Consider the following 16,556-nt stretch of genomic DNA (forward strand, 5'->3'; position numbering starts at 1 on the left):
ATTCATTTGATTAAAAATAAAGAAAAAAACTGTAATATTGTGAGATATTATTGCAATTTAAAACAGTGCTATTCTAAAAAAGTGATTTAAAAAAGTGATAAGACTTATATTGTTAGAAAAGATTTATATTTTGAAAAACATTAAGATCTTACTGATCAAAAACATTTAACTGGTAGTGTAAATGTGTGTTGACACCTTCCAACTCAAAGTAAGATTTTTAATCTTTTTAAAGAAGTCTTTTCTGCATATATTTGATTAAAATACAGAAAAAACAGTAATAATGTGAAATATTTTTGCAATTTAAATTTCTATTTTAATATACTTAAAAAAATTCACATGATCCTTCAGAAATAATTCTAATATGCTGATTTATTATCAATGTTGAAAACAGTTGTTCTGCTTAATACTGTATATATATTTTTGGAACCTTTAATACTTTTTTTAGGATTCTTTGATAAATAAAACGTTAAAAATAACAGCATTTATTTAAAATAGAAATCTTTTGTAACAATACACTACCATTCAAAGTTTGGGTTCAGTACATTCTTTTATTTCTTGCTTTCTTTGAAAGAAATGTATATTTTTATTCAGCAAGGGTGTGTTGAATTGATTTTAAAAAAGCGAGCAAAAGTGTTAGATTGTTAGAAAATATTTATATTTTTAAAAACATTAAAAATCTTACTGATCAAAAATGTAGTGTAGTGCAGTGTAGTGTAAATGTGTGTTGACACCTTCGAACTCAATGTAAGATTTTTAATCTTTTTAAAGAAGGCAGCATTTATTTAATTAAAAATACAGAAAATAATAATAATAATATTGTGAAATATTATTGCAATTTAAAACAGTGGTTTTCTATTTTAATATACTTTTAAAAAATCCACATGATCCTTCAGAAATAATTATGCTGATTTATAATCAATGTTGGAACCTTTGATACTTTTTTCAAGATTCTTTGATAAATAAAACGTTAAAAAGAACAGCATTTAATAATTTTTTTATAAAGTTTTTGGTCAGTATTTTTTTTTCTTTCTTTCTTTAAAAGTAATTAATACTTTTATTCAGTAAGGGTGTGTTACATTGATTTTAAAAAAGTGATATTAAAGACTTACATATATAGAAAAGATTTATCTTTTGAATAAATGCTGTTCTTTTTTATCTTTTATTCATCAAAGAATCCTAAAAAAGTATGACAGGTTCCAAAAAGAACAACTGTTTCCAATATTGATAAAACTCTGAAGACTGCAGTAATGGCTGATTAAAATTCAGCTTTGAATCACAGAAATAAATTATATTTTGAAGTATGTTAAAACAGAAAACTATTATTTTAAATTGCAATAATATATCATAATATTACTTTTTTTCTTCAAATAAATGATCAAATAAATGAAACTTGATGAGCATAAAAGTCTTCTTTAACAAAAACACTACAACTTCCAAACTTTTCAATGGCAGTGTATATTTATAACTGCCTTGCATTTGGGCTCTTTGCTGTATAGCTTTTATTCATAAACAAATTTAAAAATTAGGCTAATTTAATTCATAATTAATAATATCCTAATAATTGTAATTTTTTAATAAAATAAAATAATAATTTTAATTCTCTTGAATTTTTTTTTTTTTTTTTTTTTTTTTTTTGTATTTAATTTAGGGGGAAAATTTGTTTTGTTAAAAACATTTTTAAACATCACAGGCCTACTACTTTTAAAATGATAAACAATATAAATAATAAATATTTTAAAAAAGTAATTACATATAATTTGCAGTTCCTGAGCCCGTAGAAACACAATTTAATTTAGTTTTATGTAGTCATAAAAAAACTTGTGTAGAACTTCTTAAAAGTATAAACCAGTAATAAGGGTATTTCTCCAACATGGCAACCCAGACACACGGAACTGCACCGCTCAATCAAATCTTCGGAACCATGTGACGTAACACGGCCAATAAGCTGTCAGTAATCCCCCGGTTATTGTAGCGGGAAACTTTATCATAAACACTATTATTCCAGAAACAATGTGAACAGTAAATGATTTACAGCATATTCATTTTCCAGCTCCTTCTGTGTGGGTGAGTATTTTGCTTCCTGGTTTTCCAACACTTTTGCTAACAGGTTGAAGGTTTCGCTCAGTTGCCATGACAAACGAGCTAGCGAGCTAATAACGAAACCTAAAATCACAACGCCACAATATAAACATTTTCATTTTCGTCAACAATAGCTTGTTTGTTTATAAGGCAACGCAAACGGACTTTTCTGTCTCTCTTCCAGACGCGTTCTCTTTTAGGTTGTGTATCAAATAGGATTTGTTTATTTGTTTGAAAGCAAATATAATAACAATTGTATATAAAACATAGCAGTAACTCTATTATGTTTGTCTCACAGTGTTTCAGTGAATTATGGCTCATAGATTCACTAAAGAGGAGCTGGATCAGCAGTTTGAGCAGTTCTTGAAAGAGGTAACGTTACTGTTGACAGTCTTTGTTTGCTATTGACAGTTAAGTGTTTAACTACTGGCGTTTGGAAAAGCCTTTGGGAAGTTGATGATTATTGTAGTATGACATGCTATAACGTTACTCCATCTTAGATTATATTAAACATATTCATTCTTCTATATGCAGTGTATTAATTGAAAGACAACATGCAGTAAATATGGTTGAGCTCATTTTGTTGCATATTTATGCCTCTTTTTTCAGTCTGTCTCTGATGACTCTGTTGATTTGGGCACCAGCGCCAGGCACCCTAGTGTTCTTGACAGCTTGGAAAAAGCACCTGTCAGACCAGCGAAGAAGTCTTCAGTTTCTGTGCCGTGGTGGCAGGATGATGATGATGACAGTGAAGAGGGAACAGGTGAGTGCTGGTGTTACCCGAGTCAAAAAGGAGCTTTAGTGTAATCTTTGGTCTGGGTTGGAAACCCAAAGGTTTATGGTTCAGAACACTGAAAGTTTCTGAGATCCACTAACAACCTTGTGCATTTGAGCAAGACACTTTATTCCAGATTTTCAGGGATGCACACTTTTTTTTTTTTTGTAATAAGTGAGTACAGTTCAGTTGGAAGGTGTCAGTATTTACATTAGCAGTCAAAAGATTTTTTTAATGTTTTTTAAAGAAGTCTCTTCTGCTCACCAACCTGCATTTATTTGATCCAAAATACAGCAAAATCAGCTTTCTATTTGAATATATTTTAAAATGTAATTTATTCTTGTGATCAAAGCTACATTTTTAGCATCATTACTCCAGTCTTCAGTGTCACATGATCCTTTAGGAATCATTCTAATATGCTGATTTGCTGTTCAAGAAACATTTTTGTTATTATCAATAATAAAAAAGAGTTTACAAATGTTTGATGAATAGAAAGATTCAAAGATTAGCTTTTATCAGAAATAAACATCTTTTGTAACATTATACACTATACTGTTCAAAAGCTTGGAGTCAGTATAATTTTGTATTAGTTATGTAGCAAGCTTTAAATTGATCGAAAGTGATGATAAAGCCATTTATAATGGTAAAAAAGATGTCTATTTCGGATAAATGCTGTTCTTCTGAACTTTCTTTTCATCAAAACACCCTAAAAAAAATCTACTCAGCTCTTTTCAACATAATAATAATAATAAATGTTTTTTGAGCATCAAATCAGAATATTAGAATGGTTTCTAAAGGAACATGTTACTGGAGTAATGATGCTAAAAATTAATAAAATTACATTTTAAAAATATATTCAAATAGAAAACAGTTATTGTAAATAGTAAAAATATTTAATTTTTTTCATTTTTTTCTGTATTTTGGATCAAAAATGCAGGTTTGGCGAGCAGAAGAGACTTCGGTAAAAAAAAACATTAAAAATATTACTGTTCAAAGATCAGCATTTATCTGAAATAAAAAGCTTTTGTAACATTACACTATACTGTTCAAAAGCTTGGAGTCAGTATAATTTTTATTTATTTAGCAATGATGCTTTAAACTGATCAAAAATGTTGATAAAGACATTTATAATTTCAAAAATTCTGCTCGGCGGTTTTCATCATAATAATAATAATAATAAATGTTTTTAAGCAGCAAATCAGAATATTAGAATGCTTTCTGAAGGATCATGTTACAGGAGTAATTATGCTAAAAATTCAGCTTTGAAATCACAGGAATAAATTAAATTTTAAAAATATATTCAATAGAAAAGTTATTGCAATACAAAAACGAGGCCTGGTGAGCAGAAGAAAAAACATTAAAAACATTAAAAATCTTACTGTTCGAAAACTTTTGACTGGTAGCGTAATTATCTAATAATATCTTGGGGGGTGGTTAAGCAACAAATATTGTAGTTTAAGCATTTGTCCACTTGAGGGCAGCAAGCACAAAGCAGTGAGTAGATCAAATAAAATATGCAAAACCAGTTCATGATTCAGATCAGATGTGTCATCAGGGATCCCCTGAAAATGCAACTATGAGTTGCACTGCCTTTGTTTCTAAATGGCTTGCATGTAGCTTGATTGATTCATTTTAGCAATATAGAATATAGAATTGAATAGAATAGCTGATTAGATATGTTGTTTTATGTTATAAGCTTGCATATTATAAATAAAAATTCTAGATATGAACTGATGCATATGTTATTTTATATGATTAGACCTGATTTAGTCTTCACCTGATGTTAGTCATCTAGCCAGCCTAATTGCTTCCCCTATGGATGAGTTAATGTTTTCTTGTTAGGCTCTGCTCTAAATAGGCTTGTTTTGTTTTTTGGGATTTGGGTTTTCCAGTGCCTTTGCACTTGCTTGCATGTAAATTGACTTTGCAGTTAGTAATTTAGCAGATGCTTTTATCCAAATTGACTTACAAATGAGGAACATAAAGCAATTTATCATAGGTGCCATTAACACCCAACACAAAATATTGTGGAAAAGTCGCAGGTGCATTTATGTCTAAACAACATTAAAGCAGTGTGGCATAATAAGAAAATAGCTAAACTAATTGCACGTTGTTCTGCCATTAAGTCCCTCAGTGATTAAGGTATCGTTTACTATATGAACACCTTACTTGTTTCTCATAATCGTTCTGTAGTCCTGAGATAAGACATCTTCATTTTCAGTAATTCTGAATTTAAGAGATATGGGAATGAATCCTGATATTTTGACACTCAATAATGCTTGCATTTTCTCCCAATGCATTTTGTGTTGGAGTGTTTTTTTTTTTCATTTGGATGCTTAGTTTTAAATATTGTATACATTACTGTTTCAGAAGTTTGGGGTCATTATGATTTTTTTTAAATAAATGAATATTTATATTTATCTATGATGCATTGTATTGATCAAAAAGACAGTAAGGATTTTGAAAATGTACAATGATAAATACTATCCATCAGGCAATTAAAAAGTATCACATTTTATACAGATTTTAAGAAGCACAAATGTTTTCAACATTAATAAGTAGAAAAAAATGTTTCTTGAGAAACAAATCAGCATAATAGTATGTTTTCTGAAGGATCATGTGACACTGAAGACTGGAGTAAAGACTGCTGTGCATAAGAGATTTTTTTCTTAAGAGGCTCAAAAACATGAAAAATATTGCCATCCCTGAACTTTTGAACAGTATTGTATATTTAAGATGTATTTGCTTCTTTAAGCATAAATAGCTTCATAGCCATTTTAATTATACATTTATGAAGGTTTTTTGTTCAACAAGTGTGTTGTTTACTGCTGAGACAGAACATTGTGTGTACAACAAGGATTGTGTCTGATAAATAGCAATATTTCCAAGAATGAAGGTTTGTTCACTTTTCCTTGAACTTCTGAAGTGCTGTTCACAGTGATGTATCATTTGCTGCTATTACTGTTCAACGTTTCAATAGATGAAATACTCTGCCCCACAGGGACCACTTATTTTGTAATTTGTCCAATTTCACATTTATCCATCAAGCTGTAGTAATTCTCTCTTTCTTTGTACTTGGCGTAATCGTCTTATCTGTGCTGTCTCTTTTTCATTTTGCTTTTCTCTTTTTCCATCACAATTGCAGAAAAAGCCACTAAACTCTGTTTTACAAAAGTTAAAAAGTCCCAAGCTGTGGACCCTCAAGTGGAATCCAGACCTCCTCTGGGTACATCTTATTCATAAGTCAGTGATGTACCTTACAGGTGAAGTGTGTGATTTTGTGCCAATATAATTGCACAAAAATATTGTTTTCAAACAGGTTTCCTTAAAGTATTGTAACATTGAAAACTACACACTTCACCCATTTACCCCGGTATTACTTAAAGGGATAGTTCACCCAAAAATGAAAATTCTGTCATTAATTACTCACTCTCATGTCGTTCCAAACCCGTCGTTCCCAAGATCATTTTTAATGAAATCTAAGAGCTTTTGACCCTGCGTAGATAGCAACGCAACTGACACGTTCAAGACCCACGTTCTCTTAGTTAATTGTCTGTATATTTGTCTGTATACCGGCAGCCATATCACCCTGTAGCCCAAGACTGGTCGCCCACTGAAGCTAAGCCGGGTTGAGCCTGGTCAGTACCTGGATGGGAGACCTCCCGGGAAAACTAGGTTGCTGCTGGAAGAGGTGCTAGTGAGGCCAGCAGGGGGTGCTCACCCTGTGGTCTGTGTGGGTCCTAGCACCCCAGTATAGTGACGGGGACACTATACTGCCAAAAAGCACCGTCCTTCGGATGAGACGTTAAACCGAGGTCCTGACTCTCTGTGGTCATTAAAAAAATCCCAGGATGTCTTTCGAAAAGAGTAGAGGTGTGACCTCGGCATCCTGGCCAAATTTGCCCATTGGCCTCTGACCATCATGGCCTCTGAATCATCCCCATATTCCAATTGGCTTCATCACTCTGTCTCCTCTCCACCAGTAAGCTGGTGTGTGGTGGGCGTTCTGGCGCACTATGGCTGCCGTCGCATCATCCAGGTGGATGCTGCACACTGGTGGTGGATGAGGAGATACCCCTGACACTGTAAAGCGCTTTGAGTGTCTAGAAAAGCGCTATATAAATGTAACAAGTTGTTGTTATTATTATTATTATTATTATTATTATTATTATTATTATTATTATTATTATATTCTGGTTCAAATGTAACCCTGGACCACAAAACCAGTCATAAGGGTCATTTTTTATTTATACAAGCTGAATATATATAAGCTTTCCATTGATGTAGGGTTTGGTAGGATAGGACAAAATTTGGCTGAGATACATCTATTTGAAAATCTAGAATCTGAGGGTGCAAAAAGATCAAATTATTGAGAAAATCACCTTTAAAGTTGTCCAAATTAAGTTCTTACAATGCATATTACTAATCAAAAATTAAGCTTTGATATATTTACAATAGGACATTTACAAAATATCTTTATGGAACATGATCTTTACTTAAATTACTTTTTTGCATAGAAGAAAAATCTATTCAATCAATGTAATTTTGAGACATACAATGTATTTTTGGCTATTGCTACAAATATACCCATGCTACTTGAGACTTGGTTTTGTGGTCCAGGGTCACAAATAATTAAGGCTGGGCTTCCTCTGCTTGTAAACAAGGCACAACGTATTCGGGTTCTACATCAGAATGCCGGCTCCTGCGTCCTTAATACCTTTCTAGGCCTTCAACGTATAGTTGTGTTGCTTTCTATGCAGGGTCAGAAAGCTCTTGGATTTCATCGAAAATATCTTAACTTGGATTCTGAAGATGAACAAAGGTCTTAAGGATTTGAAATGACAGGATAATAAGGTGAATAATTTGTGACAGAATTTTTCATTTTTAGGTAGACTATCCCTTTAACTAGGATATTCCTTTAGATCTCTAATGAATGTCAGCGTGTGTCCTGTATTTTATTTTTAGGTTTCACACTTTAAAACAACTAGTTTAGATTAGCTGGATAAAGCGTCAATGCCATTTTGTTTTTTATTTAACATTGTATGATATTTAAGTATCAGTTGGCGGTGTCTACCTGTTTTACAAATTTCTTTCATGTTGTTTTATCTTCCTTCGTTCGTCCCCCTCATAAACAGTAGTCCCTAGTAAGCCCACCCCTAAACCTCGTAGTAAAGCTCTTGAGAGGGTGAGCCAGCTGACCAATCAGAGGGCATCCCACAACACGAGTCCTGAACATGATGCAGTAGATAAGAGGCTATCATCTGACCATAGTCTCTCTTTAGAAGAGCAGAGGGTCTCAGAGGAAGACTCTCGTTGTACACCAAGTCCAGCGCCTAGTCCAAGTCCCATTCACACTGGTTCTGAAGAGTTGTCTGTGGAAAGCAATGCTAGTGATTCAGTCGACAGAGCAGGTGGTATTAGTAGATTGCTGTTTTGATTTTTAATATTTTTTATGGATGTTTACTGACCATTATTGGCTTTTTTCTTAATACGTAATTATACACAATAATTAAGCACAACAAAGCAGAGCTGTGGTTTTGTTAATTGCAGCTGCAGTGGTTTCAGCACTAGTTTTTGCTGTAAACAAATCCTTGGAATATTGCCTGTTTGAAGAACATGTACTGTGCCAGTTAGTAATTTCTCTGATGTCTAGTAATTGAAAATGTGCTGCTCAGCATAATAATGTGCCACATGGAGGGCCAAGATATCAACCAGTGTCTTTAGTCATAAGATTTTTCTTAGTTTATCAGACTTCTTTAAAATTTATGTCTTTTGTATGGTGTGACATTTTGAATAAAAAGTCTATTCTGAATAGTTTGATTTATTTGTAAAGAACAGACAATAACTTAGTATGCTGTGCTTTTAAAACGTCTGGAGTGGAAAAATTGCCTATTTAATGCAACATGTTTTCTTGATTTGTAGGGATGTCATCAACAGGAAAGTCTTTCCTGAAGTCTCTGAGGAAGACGCCGTCCATTAAGGAGGTTGATGAAGAACAGCCGAAGGAGCTATTTTTGGAGGATGAAGGGAATAGAGACCATGTCATCTTTAGCAGAGACAGCCTTGAGCCTGAAGGTAAGTCTCTTTAACAATTTCATAACATTTATTATCTTTTATCACTCTCTTTATTTGACCAGCACTATCTGTAATTGCTTCTTTACAGATTCTTTAATGTCTGGTATGGTACCAAGTGCACGTGCTCTAGGGCTGGACACATTGGATGAGGATGAAAATACCAGGTTTTTATCCAACCTGAAGAAAGAATCCTCATCTTCCATTGACTATCACGGACTGAATCAAGAACAGGAGCCATCCACCCCCACCAGCCCACAAAGGTGTGTGAAGAAATGAAAAAAGCCTTATGTGACTTAAAGCATAATGAATTCCAAGGATGCTATTTGTGAAGTAGTATTTGCATCTGCCCCTTCTTTGAATTTAGTTTCACTGTGCTCCTTTCAGAAGAGAAGAAACGGATTCAGCAAATGAAGAAGGACAGAGAAAGAATAAAGACTCTGCTGGTAAGAGCCGAGCAGAGAGAATATGTTTTGTTGTTATTGCTTTCCAAAGCAATAAAACACTTGTATATTGCTTTTCTGTCAGCATCTCCTGCATATAGTGAGGATTTTGAGGAAGAGGCCAGTGAGAAGAGTGACGAGGGGCCTCAAGAGAAGGTGAATATAAATTTTTAATGCACTTTAAGCCTATAAAATGAGCCCTGCCCTAAAAACTGGTGAATTCAGTAGTGAGTTATGTAGAGGTGCATGGAAACAAGTCTCTGTCTGCATTTTGTATGCTGACTGAGAAATACTTGATTAAAATGAAACAATATATTAAGGATTCGAAGTAGAAACAAGAAGATATTTCCCAATGGCGCACTATGTTTTTCCATATTATTATTATTATTATTATTATTATTTTATTTTTTTAATGGGATTTACTCTTGTTAATAGAAAAAATTCTGGTACTCATTTCTACAAGAAAGTCTCATTTGTTCCATAATTTTTTTTTAATTATGTACACTACCAGTCAAAGGTTTTTTATGTTTTTTTTTTTTTAAAGAAAGCCAAGCCTGCATTTACAGTATTTGACTCAAAGTACAGCAAAACCAGTAAATATTTTTTGCTATTTAAATTAACTGTTTAAATCTCTCTCCCAATTCACTTTCTGTCAATTCTAATCTGTCCTATCAAAATAAAGGCAAAAATGCCCCAAAAAAAATCTTTAAAAAAAAAGAAGAACAGCATTTATCTGAAATAGAAATCTTTTGTAACATTATAAATGTCTTTATCATCACGTCTGATCAAGTTAAAGCAACCTTGCTAAATAAAAGTATTCATTTCTATAATTTCTTTCTAGCCCAAAAAATAATAATACTGACTCCAAGTTTTTGAATGGTATAATGTATAATGTTACAAAATCTTTTTTTTTTTTTTTTTTTTTTTTTGATTTCAGATAAATGTGTATCTTTGGATATTTCTATTCATCAATAGTACAAAATGTACTCAGTTTGTTTTAAATATTGATATTAATAATAATATTAATAACAAATGTTTCTTGAACAGCAAATCAACATATTAGAATGATTTCTGAAAGATCATGTGACACTGAAGACTGGAGTAATGATACTGAAAATTAAGCTTTGATCACAGGAATAAATTACATTTTACTATATATTAAAATAGAAAACAGTAATTTTAAATAGTAATTATACTAAATGCAGGCTTGGTCAGCAGAAAAGACTTCTTAAAATCTTTTTGTATCTTGTTCAAAAACTTTTGACATTGACCTTGTTGAACACTGATGTCCTTGATTGGTGTGTTTGTTTGTTCGTTTATTGTTTTATATTCATTTTTTATTTATTAGTATTTACAGTAGTAATCATTACTAAATTTATAGTAAATTAGACAAATTCTTAAAATGACAAAAGATAATTACTGTAGTCATATTGGTTGCCTAGAAAAAGCTGTTTTATTCTGCATTAGGTCATTCACCGTTTTAATGAAAGTCTGCTGTGGGCTTTCATAGAATAAATTAATTATGGATGACATTTATTGTTAGTTTTTACTTTTATATGTACAGTATTAGGGAGAGAACAAAAACAGTCTTAGCTGAAAACCTAAAAAGGATTATAGCACATGCTAATTTGCATTTCATGCCCTTAGGTCTGCTAGTAAGATCTTTTTTTTTTTGCACACCTTACTCCATGATTGCAACGTGTCAAAATATATAATATATAAAACAATGTGATTTTATGTGTTTAAATCTCTTCGCCCCTAATATTAACCATTTCTGCTCTTCTTCTTTTCAGAAACCTGAAAGACATGGGATGCTGGCCAAAGGTAAACAGAAAGTTACAATTTCCAGTGTATGTAATGTTGTGAATGGTCATGTCAGGCGGTGGAAAAGCTGTTCTTGCTCTTCTTGTCTCTCAGTGTCACTGCATGACTCCCTAAATTCCACGGATGGAGCATTGCCTCCAGCAATTCCCATTTTGGCACCCAGGAAAGAAAAATGGCCAGACAACAAACAAACAGAAAGGGCAGCATTGGAACCTGCAGGTTTGAGAACCTGTTTCTTTGCTTAAAGCTTGTATTGTTGAACTTCCAACAAGTCGTTTGACACATTTTCTCCTTTATATCTAAGTTCAATCATATGGTCAGAGTGGAGGGAGTGAGATGGAGGCGCTGCAGGAGGCGTACAGGCAGATCAGCAGCTCAGCAGGGGAGTGCGAGGACAAACGAGCCGAGGGCAGCAGGACTCCCCTTTCTCTCTCGACACTTCAGCCTGCCTCCACCGTGGAGTCAGGTCAGACTCAGCATCTAGCTAATTGTTGCCAGTCACCATGGGCATGTCTGCGCTTTAAACCTTTTGATTTGCGGCTTATTCACTGCAAATGCTTCCAGTTATGCTTGAAACTGAAAGACGTGAGGTTTTTAGCAGTGGCCTTGTTTGCGGTGTGAGTCCCGCTAGCTGACTCTAAACAACTCGATTTTGGTTGAGCATGTCACCACGAATATTTTTCCTGAAATCTTTCTGTCTTCTGTTGGAGGTCTGTCACCCTGATTGAATATGAATGGAGGGGGTGGCAGACTAAGCTACTGCCTCTGGCATTTCTTTCTAAATTCTTCTCGCATATTTTGCAGTGCCTCGATTTGGCAGCAAATTCATGTTATGCTTGCCGAAGTAAGAACTTTAGTGCTAAATATTTACAAAAAGAACAAAACTTCATTGAATATGATCAGTCCTTTTAGAAGCACCATTTCTTCAAGAGAGCTTATAAATTTAAGAGCACATTAATATTTTAATTCAAAAATGATGCATTTAATTGATCATAGGTGACATTTACAATATTACATTTCTGTTCCAAATAAATGCTGTTCTTTTGAACTTGCAATTCACTAAATAATCATGAAATACACTACCAGTCAAAAGTTTTTGAGTAGTAAGATTTTTTTTTTTTTTTAATAAGTTGTGCTCACCAAGCCTGCATATATTTGATCTAAAGTACAGTAGAAACAGTAAAATTTTAAAACGATTTTTACTATTTAAAATAACTGTTTTCTATTTAAAACAGTTGAGTACATTTCTTTTCGAGATTTTTTGTTGAATAGAAAGATACAAAGATCAGCATTTATCTGAAATAAAAAGCTTTTGTAACATTATACACTAAACCATTCAAAAGCTTGGAGTCAGTATAATTTTTTGGGGAAAGAAATTATAAAAATGAATGCTTTTATTTAGCAAGGGTGCTTCAAATTGATCAAAGGTGATGATAAAGACATTTATAATTTTACAAAAGATTTCTATTTCAGAAAAAAACTGTTCTTCTGAACTTTTTATTCATCAAAGAAATCTAAAAAATTCTACTCAGCTGTTTTCAACATAATAATAATAATAATAAATATAATAATTTTGAGCAGCTAATCAGAATATTAGAATGATTTCTGAAGGATCATGTGACTGGAGTAATGATGGTAAACATTCAGCTGTGAAATTGCAGCAAAAATTACATTTTTAAATATATTCAAATAGAAAACAGTTATTTTAAAGTGAAATTTCTGTCACCAGGGTCTCATTTATGTACCACAGATTTACCTACTGCTGAGGAATTAATGCAGCCAATTGGACCAGACTCTGGATTCACCCGTGGCTTCTCTCTCCAGCCCATAATGTGAGTTCACTAGTTACCTTCACACACTATGAGTCACATATTCTCAATTCATCAGCTTTAGAAGTTTTTGTCTTACAGTGAGGCTGTGCCTCGAGGCAGTGAAAATCATAGTCCATTAAGAATGTCTTCAGACGAAAGCCCTTTCAGTTCTGCTAATGAGGGCTGTGGAGGGGGTAACGCGGCTAGTCTTACAGGAGAGGAACATTCAGCCTCCCTTCAGTACACTCAGAAGAGCATCGCTGAGGAGATCAAACGGCTGATGCAGGAACAGGACAGCTCCTCCGTGAAACAATCTCCTGTCAAACCCAAGAAGCGCCAGGTTAGAGACTCTGCTATTATGAGTCATTTGCCTCATGAATTTCCTCTGGAAATTAGATTCTGTAATTTCTGGGGTTTTGAGAAATGAAAATAAAAAAATAGAAGCACGGACTCTGCAAGGTAAATGAGGTATAATTGTAGAGGGGAAACTGCTTGGCTTCTTTATTCACATCAAATGTGATAATCACATTTATGAAGATTATAATGGAATATTAACTTCTCTCTCTTAGGTTCCAGCCAGAGCTAATGCGTTTGCATCAGCTTACAATAGAAAAACTCCTGTTCCATCAGTGAGGACCAAAAAACCTGAGAGCAGGCCATTACCAAGAACACCTGCACCCAGCAGAACTGGCCAAGCTGCTAAACCTCCATCTCCTCTAACACAGAGAAAAGCTCAGAACCAGCCTCCTAAAAAGACTCAGAACCTCAGCCAAACACAAACAGTCAAAGGTACCTGGGTTAACTTCAACAAAACTTCTATAATCAACCCCCAAAATAAAACAAAAAAGTAAAAATAATAAAATGAACAAAAACTAAATTTTGCATTAAGTAAATGACTTATTTTCATTATAATTTATTTGATACATTTTCATTATGTTCATTAAGTTGTAACATTTTTATGACAGCTGATGTGATTTAAATACTAATAAACTCAATCATTTAATGCAAACATTTATATACACTACCAGTCAAAAGTTTTTGAACAGTAAGATTTTTTTTTTTTTAAGAGGTCTCTTCTGCTCACCAAGCCTGCATTTATTTAATCCAAAATACAGTAAAAAGGTTAGGTTATCACAATATTAGAATGATTTCTGAATGATCATGTGACTGGTAATGATGCTTAAAATTCTGCTTTGAAATCACAGGAATAAATTACATTTTTAAATATATTCCAAAAGAAAATGTTTACTTTAATTAGTAAAAATATTTAATTTAAATAAATGCAATAAATGCAGGCTTGGTAAGCAGAAGAGACTTCTTTAAAAAACATTAAAAGCTTCTGACTGGTAGTGTATAAGTATTTACTAGGGCTGTCAGTCAGTTAGCAGTTTTATTACATTAAATCTAGATGTATTAATTCAGTCATAATTATTTACAAATATCAATGTGAGAATTTAGGGGGGAAACAACCTTTAAAATAATCTTTAATGTCACAATGGAAAAAAATCTATATAAAATATATTTTCTTTTTCTTGTAATTTTCTCAGGTAAAAGATGCCTGTTAAATTGACAGCCATATTTGCTTACTTGGTAATAAATGTTCATCTCTTACAGGTTTAGACACGAGTTTAAGACTAAGCAGTGAACTTGTTGCCTCCGTGCAGTCCTTTGCTACATTCCTACAGAATCAGGTTGAAGCCAGCAGTCTACAGGATAACACTCTTCCTCGAGCAGACAAGATCACACCCGAAGCGGTGACAGAAGTGAGTTAACTGGGACTAAATCAGACCATTGGATTAAATCCCCAAGCTCATTAACTTGTTCTGTTTGTCTGTCAGCATCAGGTGTTGCAAAAGAAGATGGATGGTGGTTCGACCTTTCAGAAGGAGCACTCATCACTGGAGCGCTTCCGTCTGCAGCTCGCACAAAAAGAGAGAGAGCTCCATCTGAGGGAACAACAATTGCAGGAGGAGCACAAGCAAGAGCTTGCAGCCCTCAGACAGGATAACTATGTGCTACAGAGCAAGGTGAGCCCCTGTATAGCTGTAAAACCTACGTAATCAGAATATTTTAAAATATAAGGAACTTTAAATCTTTGGGGGATCTTTTTATCATGGCTCTACAATACCGATGAGTAATTTTGTGTCCTCAGACTTAGTACAACCTTCAGGCAGCTGTCTCCTTTACCACTTTATTATTGCTGCTGACAGAGGACTTAAAAACCACTCAAGTTCATCTGTTTTCATGGTCTATTCATCCAGCCTTAAAGCACATATGAGCTGGTTTATTGTTAAAATCAATAGAAAATCTTTAGCTGTCTGGCAGCTCTCCTTAATGTGAATGTGGGGAAAATTGTATGTTTGCCACATAAGTGTGTGAATGCTTTGGTAAAAGCATTTTTCGTAACATCTACAGCTGACATATTTTTGTGGCTTCTCTGCCTATGGAGATTTTTACTCATATGCTGTTTAAGAAGCTGTTCAGTACTCCCAGCAATGTTGAATTGTGCTTTTAGCACAGATGCATTAGGTAAGGTTTATTCTAGGCATTTGTTTGAAAACCCTCAATGACTTATTAAAAGAAAAAAAAATGTTGTTTAAAAGCCATGCTGTGCTCAGTATCTGGTAGTGCTTTGAATTTGCTTGCACTAGCAAATAATAACCCTCAATAAAGTCAATCTTGGATTCAATAGGAAATGAACATACAATGGGGGACATGGGGTTATGCAGCATTTTACTTACCCCTCTGGTGAAGTAGAAATAGTTAATTAATTCATGACTTATGTGCAGTGCTGTTGTCAAATGGCGCATAAGTGTATTTAAGAGACAAATGGAGCTGGAGCAACCGGGGGTTAAAGGCACAATGGTGGTGATTCACAGCTCACTCCTTACCGAGCCACTAAACTACACCATTAGACCTTTTGAAATTGTTAAATAACACCTAATCATGATCATTTGACCTAATCAGGCTTATTTAAGATGGCCATCATCATCATTCACTTTAACTTTCAATTTCATGATTGTAATTCAAAATGAAAAAACTTAATGCAAGTCTGCAAAGGCTGTTTTTTTTCCCGACAACATTGGAATTGCTAGTGCATTGCTCTACGGTTTGAGCTACAGAAATGCCCTCTCTGATGCAGTGGTGTGTTATGTGAATGCTCCATACTTTACAAATGACTTGGGAGGTTTTATGTTCACTTTTACATTATCATAGTTCTTTTTGCCAGGTTACCAGCTTCAAAGGAGGTGGTGAAATTATTTCTCCAGATTTCAAATAAGGAGAATAATAATTTTTCTGTAAAACAAACCTAACATTTTTACTGACATGGAAAAAAAAAAAAAATTAATCAATGTAGCTGCAAGCAATGATTACCGGGGTTCAGGCCTCTAAGCACATATGGAAAAAGACATTGTGTTAAAATGGCTGTAACTACCTAAATCAATAATTGAAAAACAACAACAACAACAATTTTTTGGCAAATCCAGGTAATTTACCATAGAAATTATGATTTTTAACATTTGAGTGTTATGGTGCCAGCTGTGCTGCCCT

General features: G+C 33.6%; 1 protein-coding gene across 2 annotated transcripts in view; it reads left to right on the forward strand.

Moving 5' to 3' along the window:
• The first annotated feature begins 1,949 nt into the window (after positions 1-1,949).
• Positions 1,950-16,556, forward strand: part of cep162 (centrosomal protein 162) — a 32,782-nt gene continuing 18,175 nt past the window's right edge. Inside the window, exons 1-15 of one of the 2 annotated variants that reach the window (XM_073847181.1) lie at positions 1,950-2,064; positions 2,378-2,451; positions 2,689-2,842; positions 8,777-8,929; positions 9,018-9,189; positions 9,314-9,372; positions 9,455-9,525; positions 11,163-11,193; positions 11,287-11,412; positions 11,498-11,659; positions 12,923-13,025; positions 13,104-13,344; positions 13,574-13,793; positions 14,619-14,767; positions 14,843-15,031. In XM_073847181.1, coding sequence (XP_073703282.1) covers positions 2,392-2,451; positions 2,689-2,842; positions 8,777-8,929; positions 9,018-9,189; positions 9,314-9,372; positions 9,455-9,525; positions 11,163-11,193; positions 11,287-11,412; positions 11,498-11,659; positions 12,923-13,025; positions 13,104-13,344; positions 13,574-13,793; positions 14,619-14,767; positions 14,843-15,031 — 1,890 coding nt within the window. In that variant the 5' untranslated portion in view covers positions 1,950-2,064; positions 2,378-2,391. The remainder of the gene's footprint in view (positions 2,065-2,377; positions 2,452-2,688; positions 2,843-8,776; positions 8,930-9,017; positions 9,190-9,313; positions 9,373-9,454; positions 9,526-11,162; positions 11,194-11,286; positions 11,413-11,497; positions 11,660-12,922; positions 13,026-13,103; positions 13,345-13,573; positions 13,794-14,618; positions 14,768-14,842; positions 15,032-16,556) is intronic. The other variant, XM_073847182.1, reaches the window with a different exon arrangement.

The sequence above is a fragment of the Garra rufa genome, chromosome 9 (genome assembly GCF_049309525.1).
Source record: "Garra rufa chromosome 9, GarRuf1.0, whole genome shotgun sequence".
In the NCBI taxonomy this organism is placed as follows: Eukaryota; Metazoa; Chordata; class Actinopteri; order Cypriniformes; family Cyprinidae; genus Garra; species Garra rufa.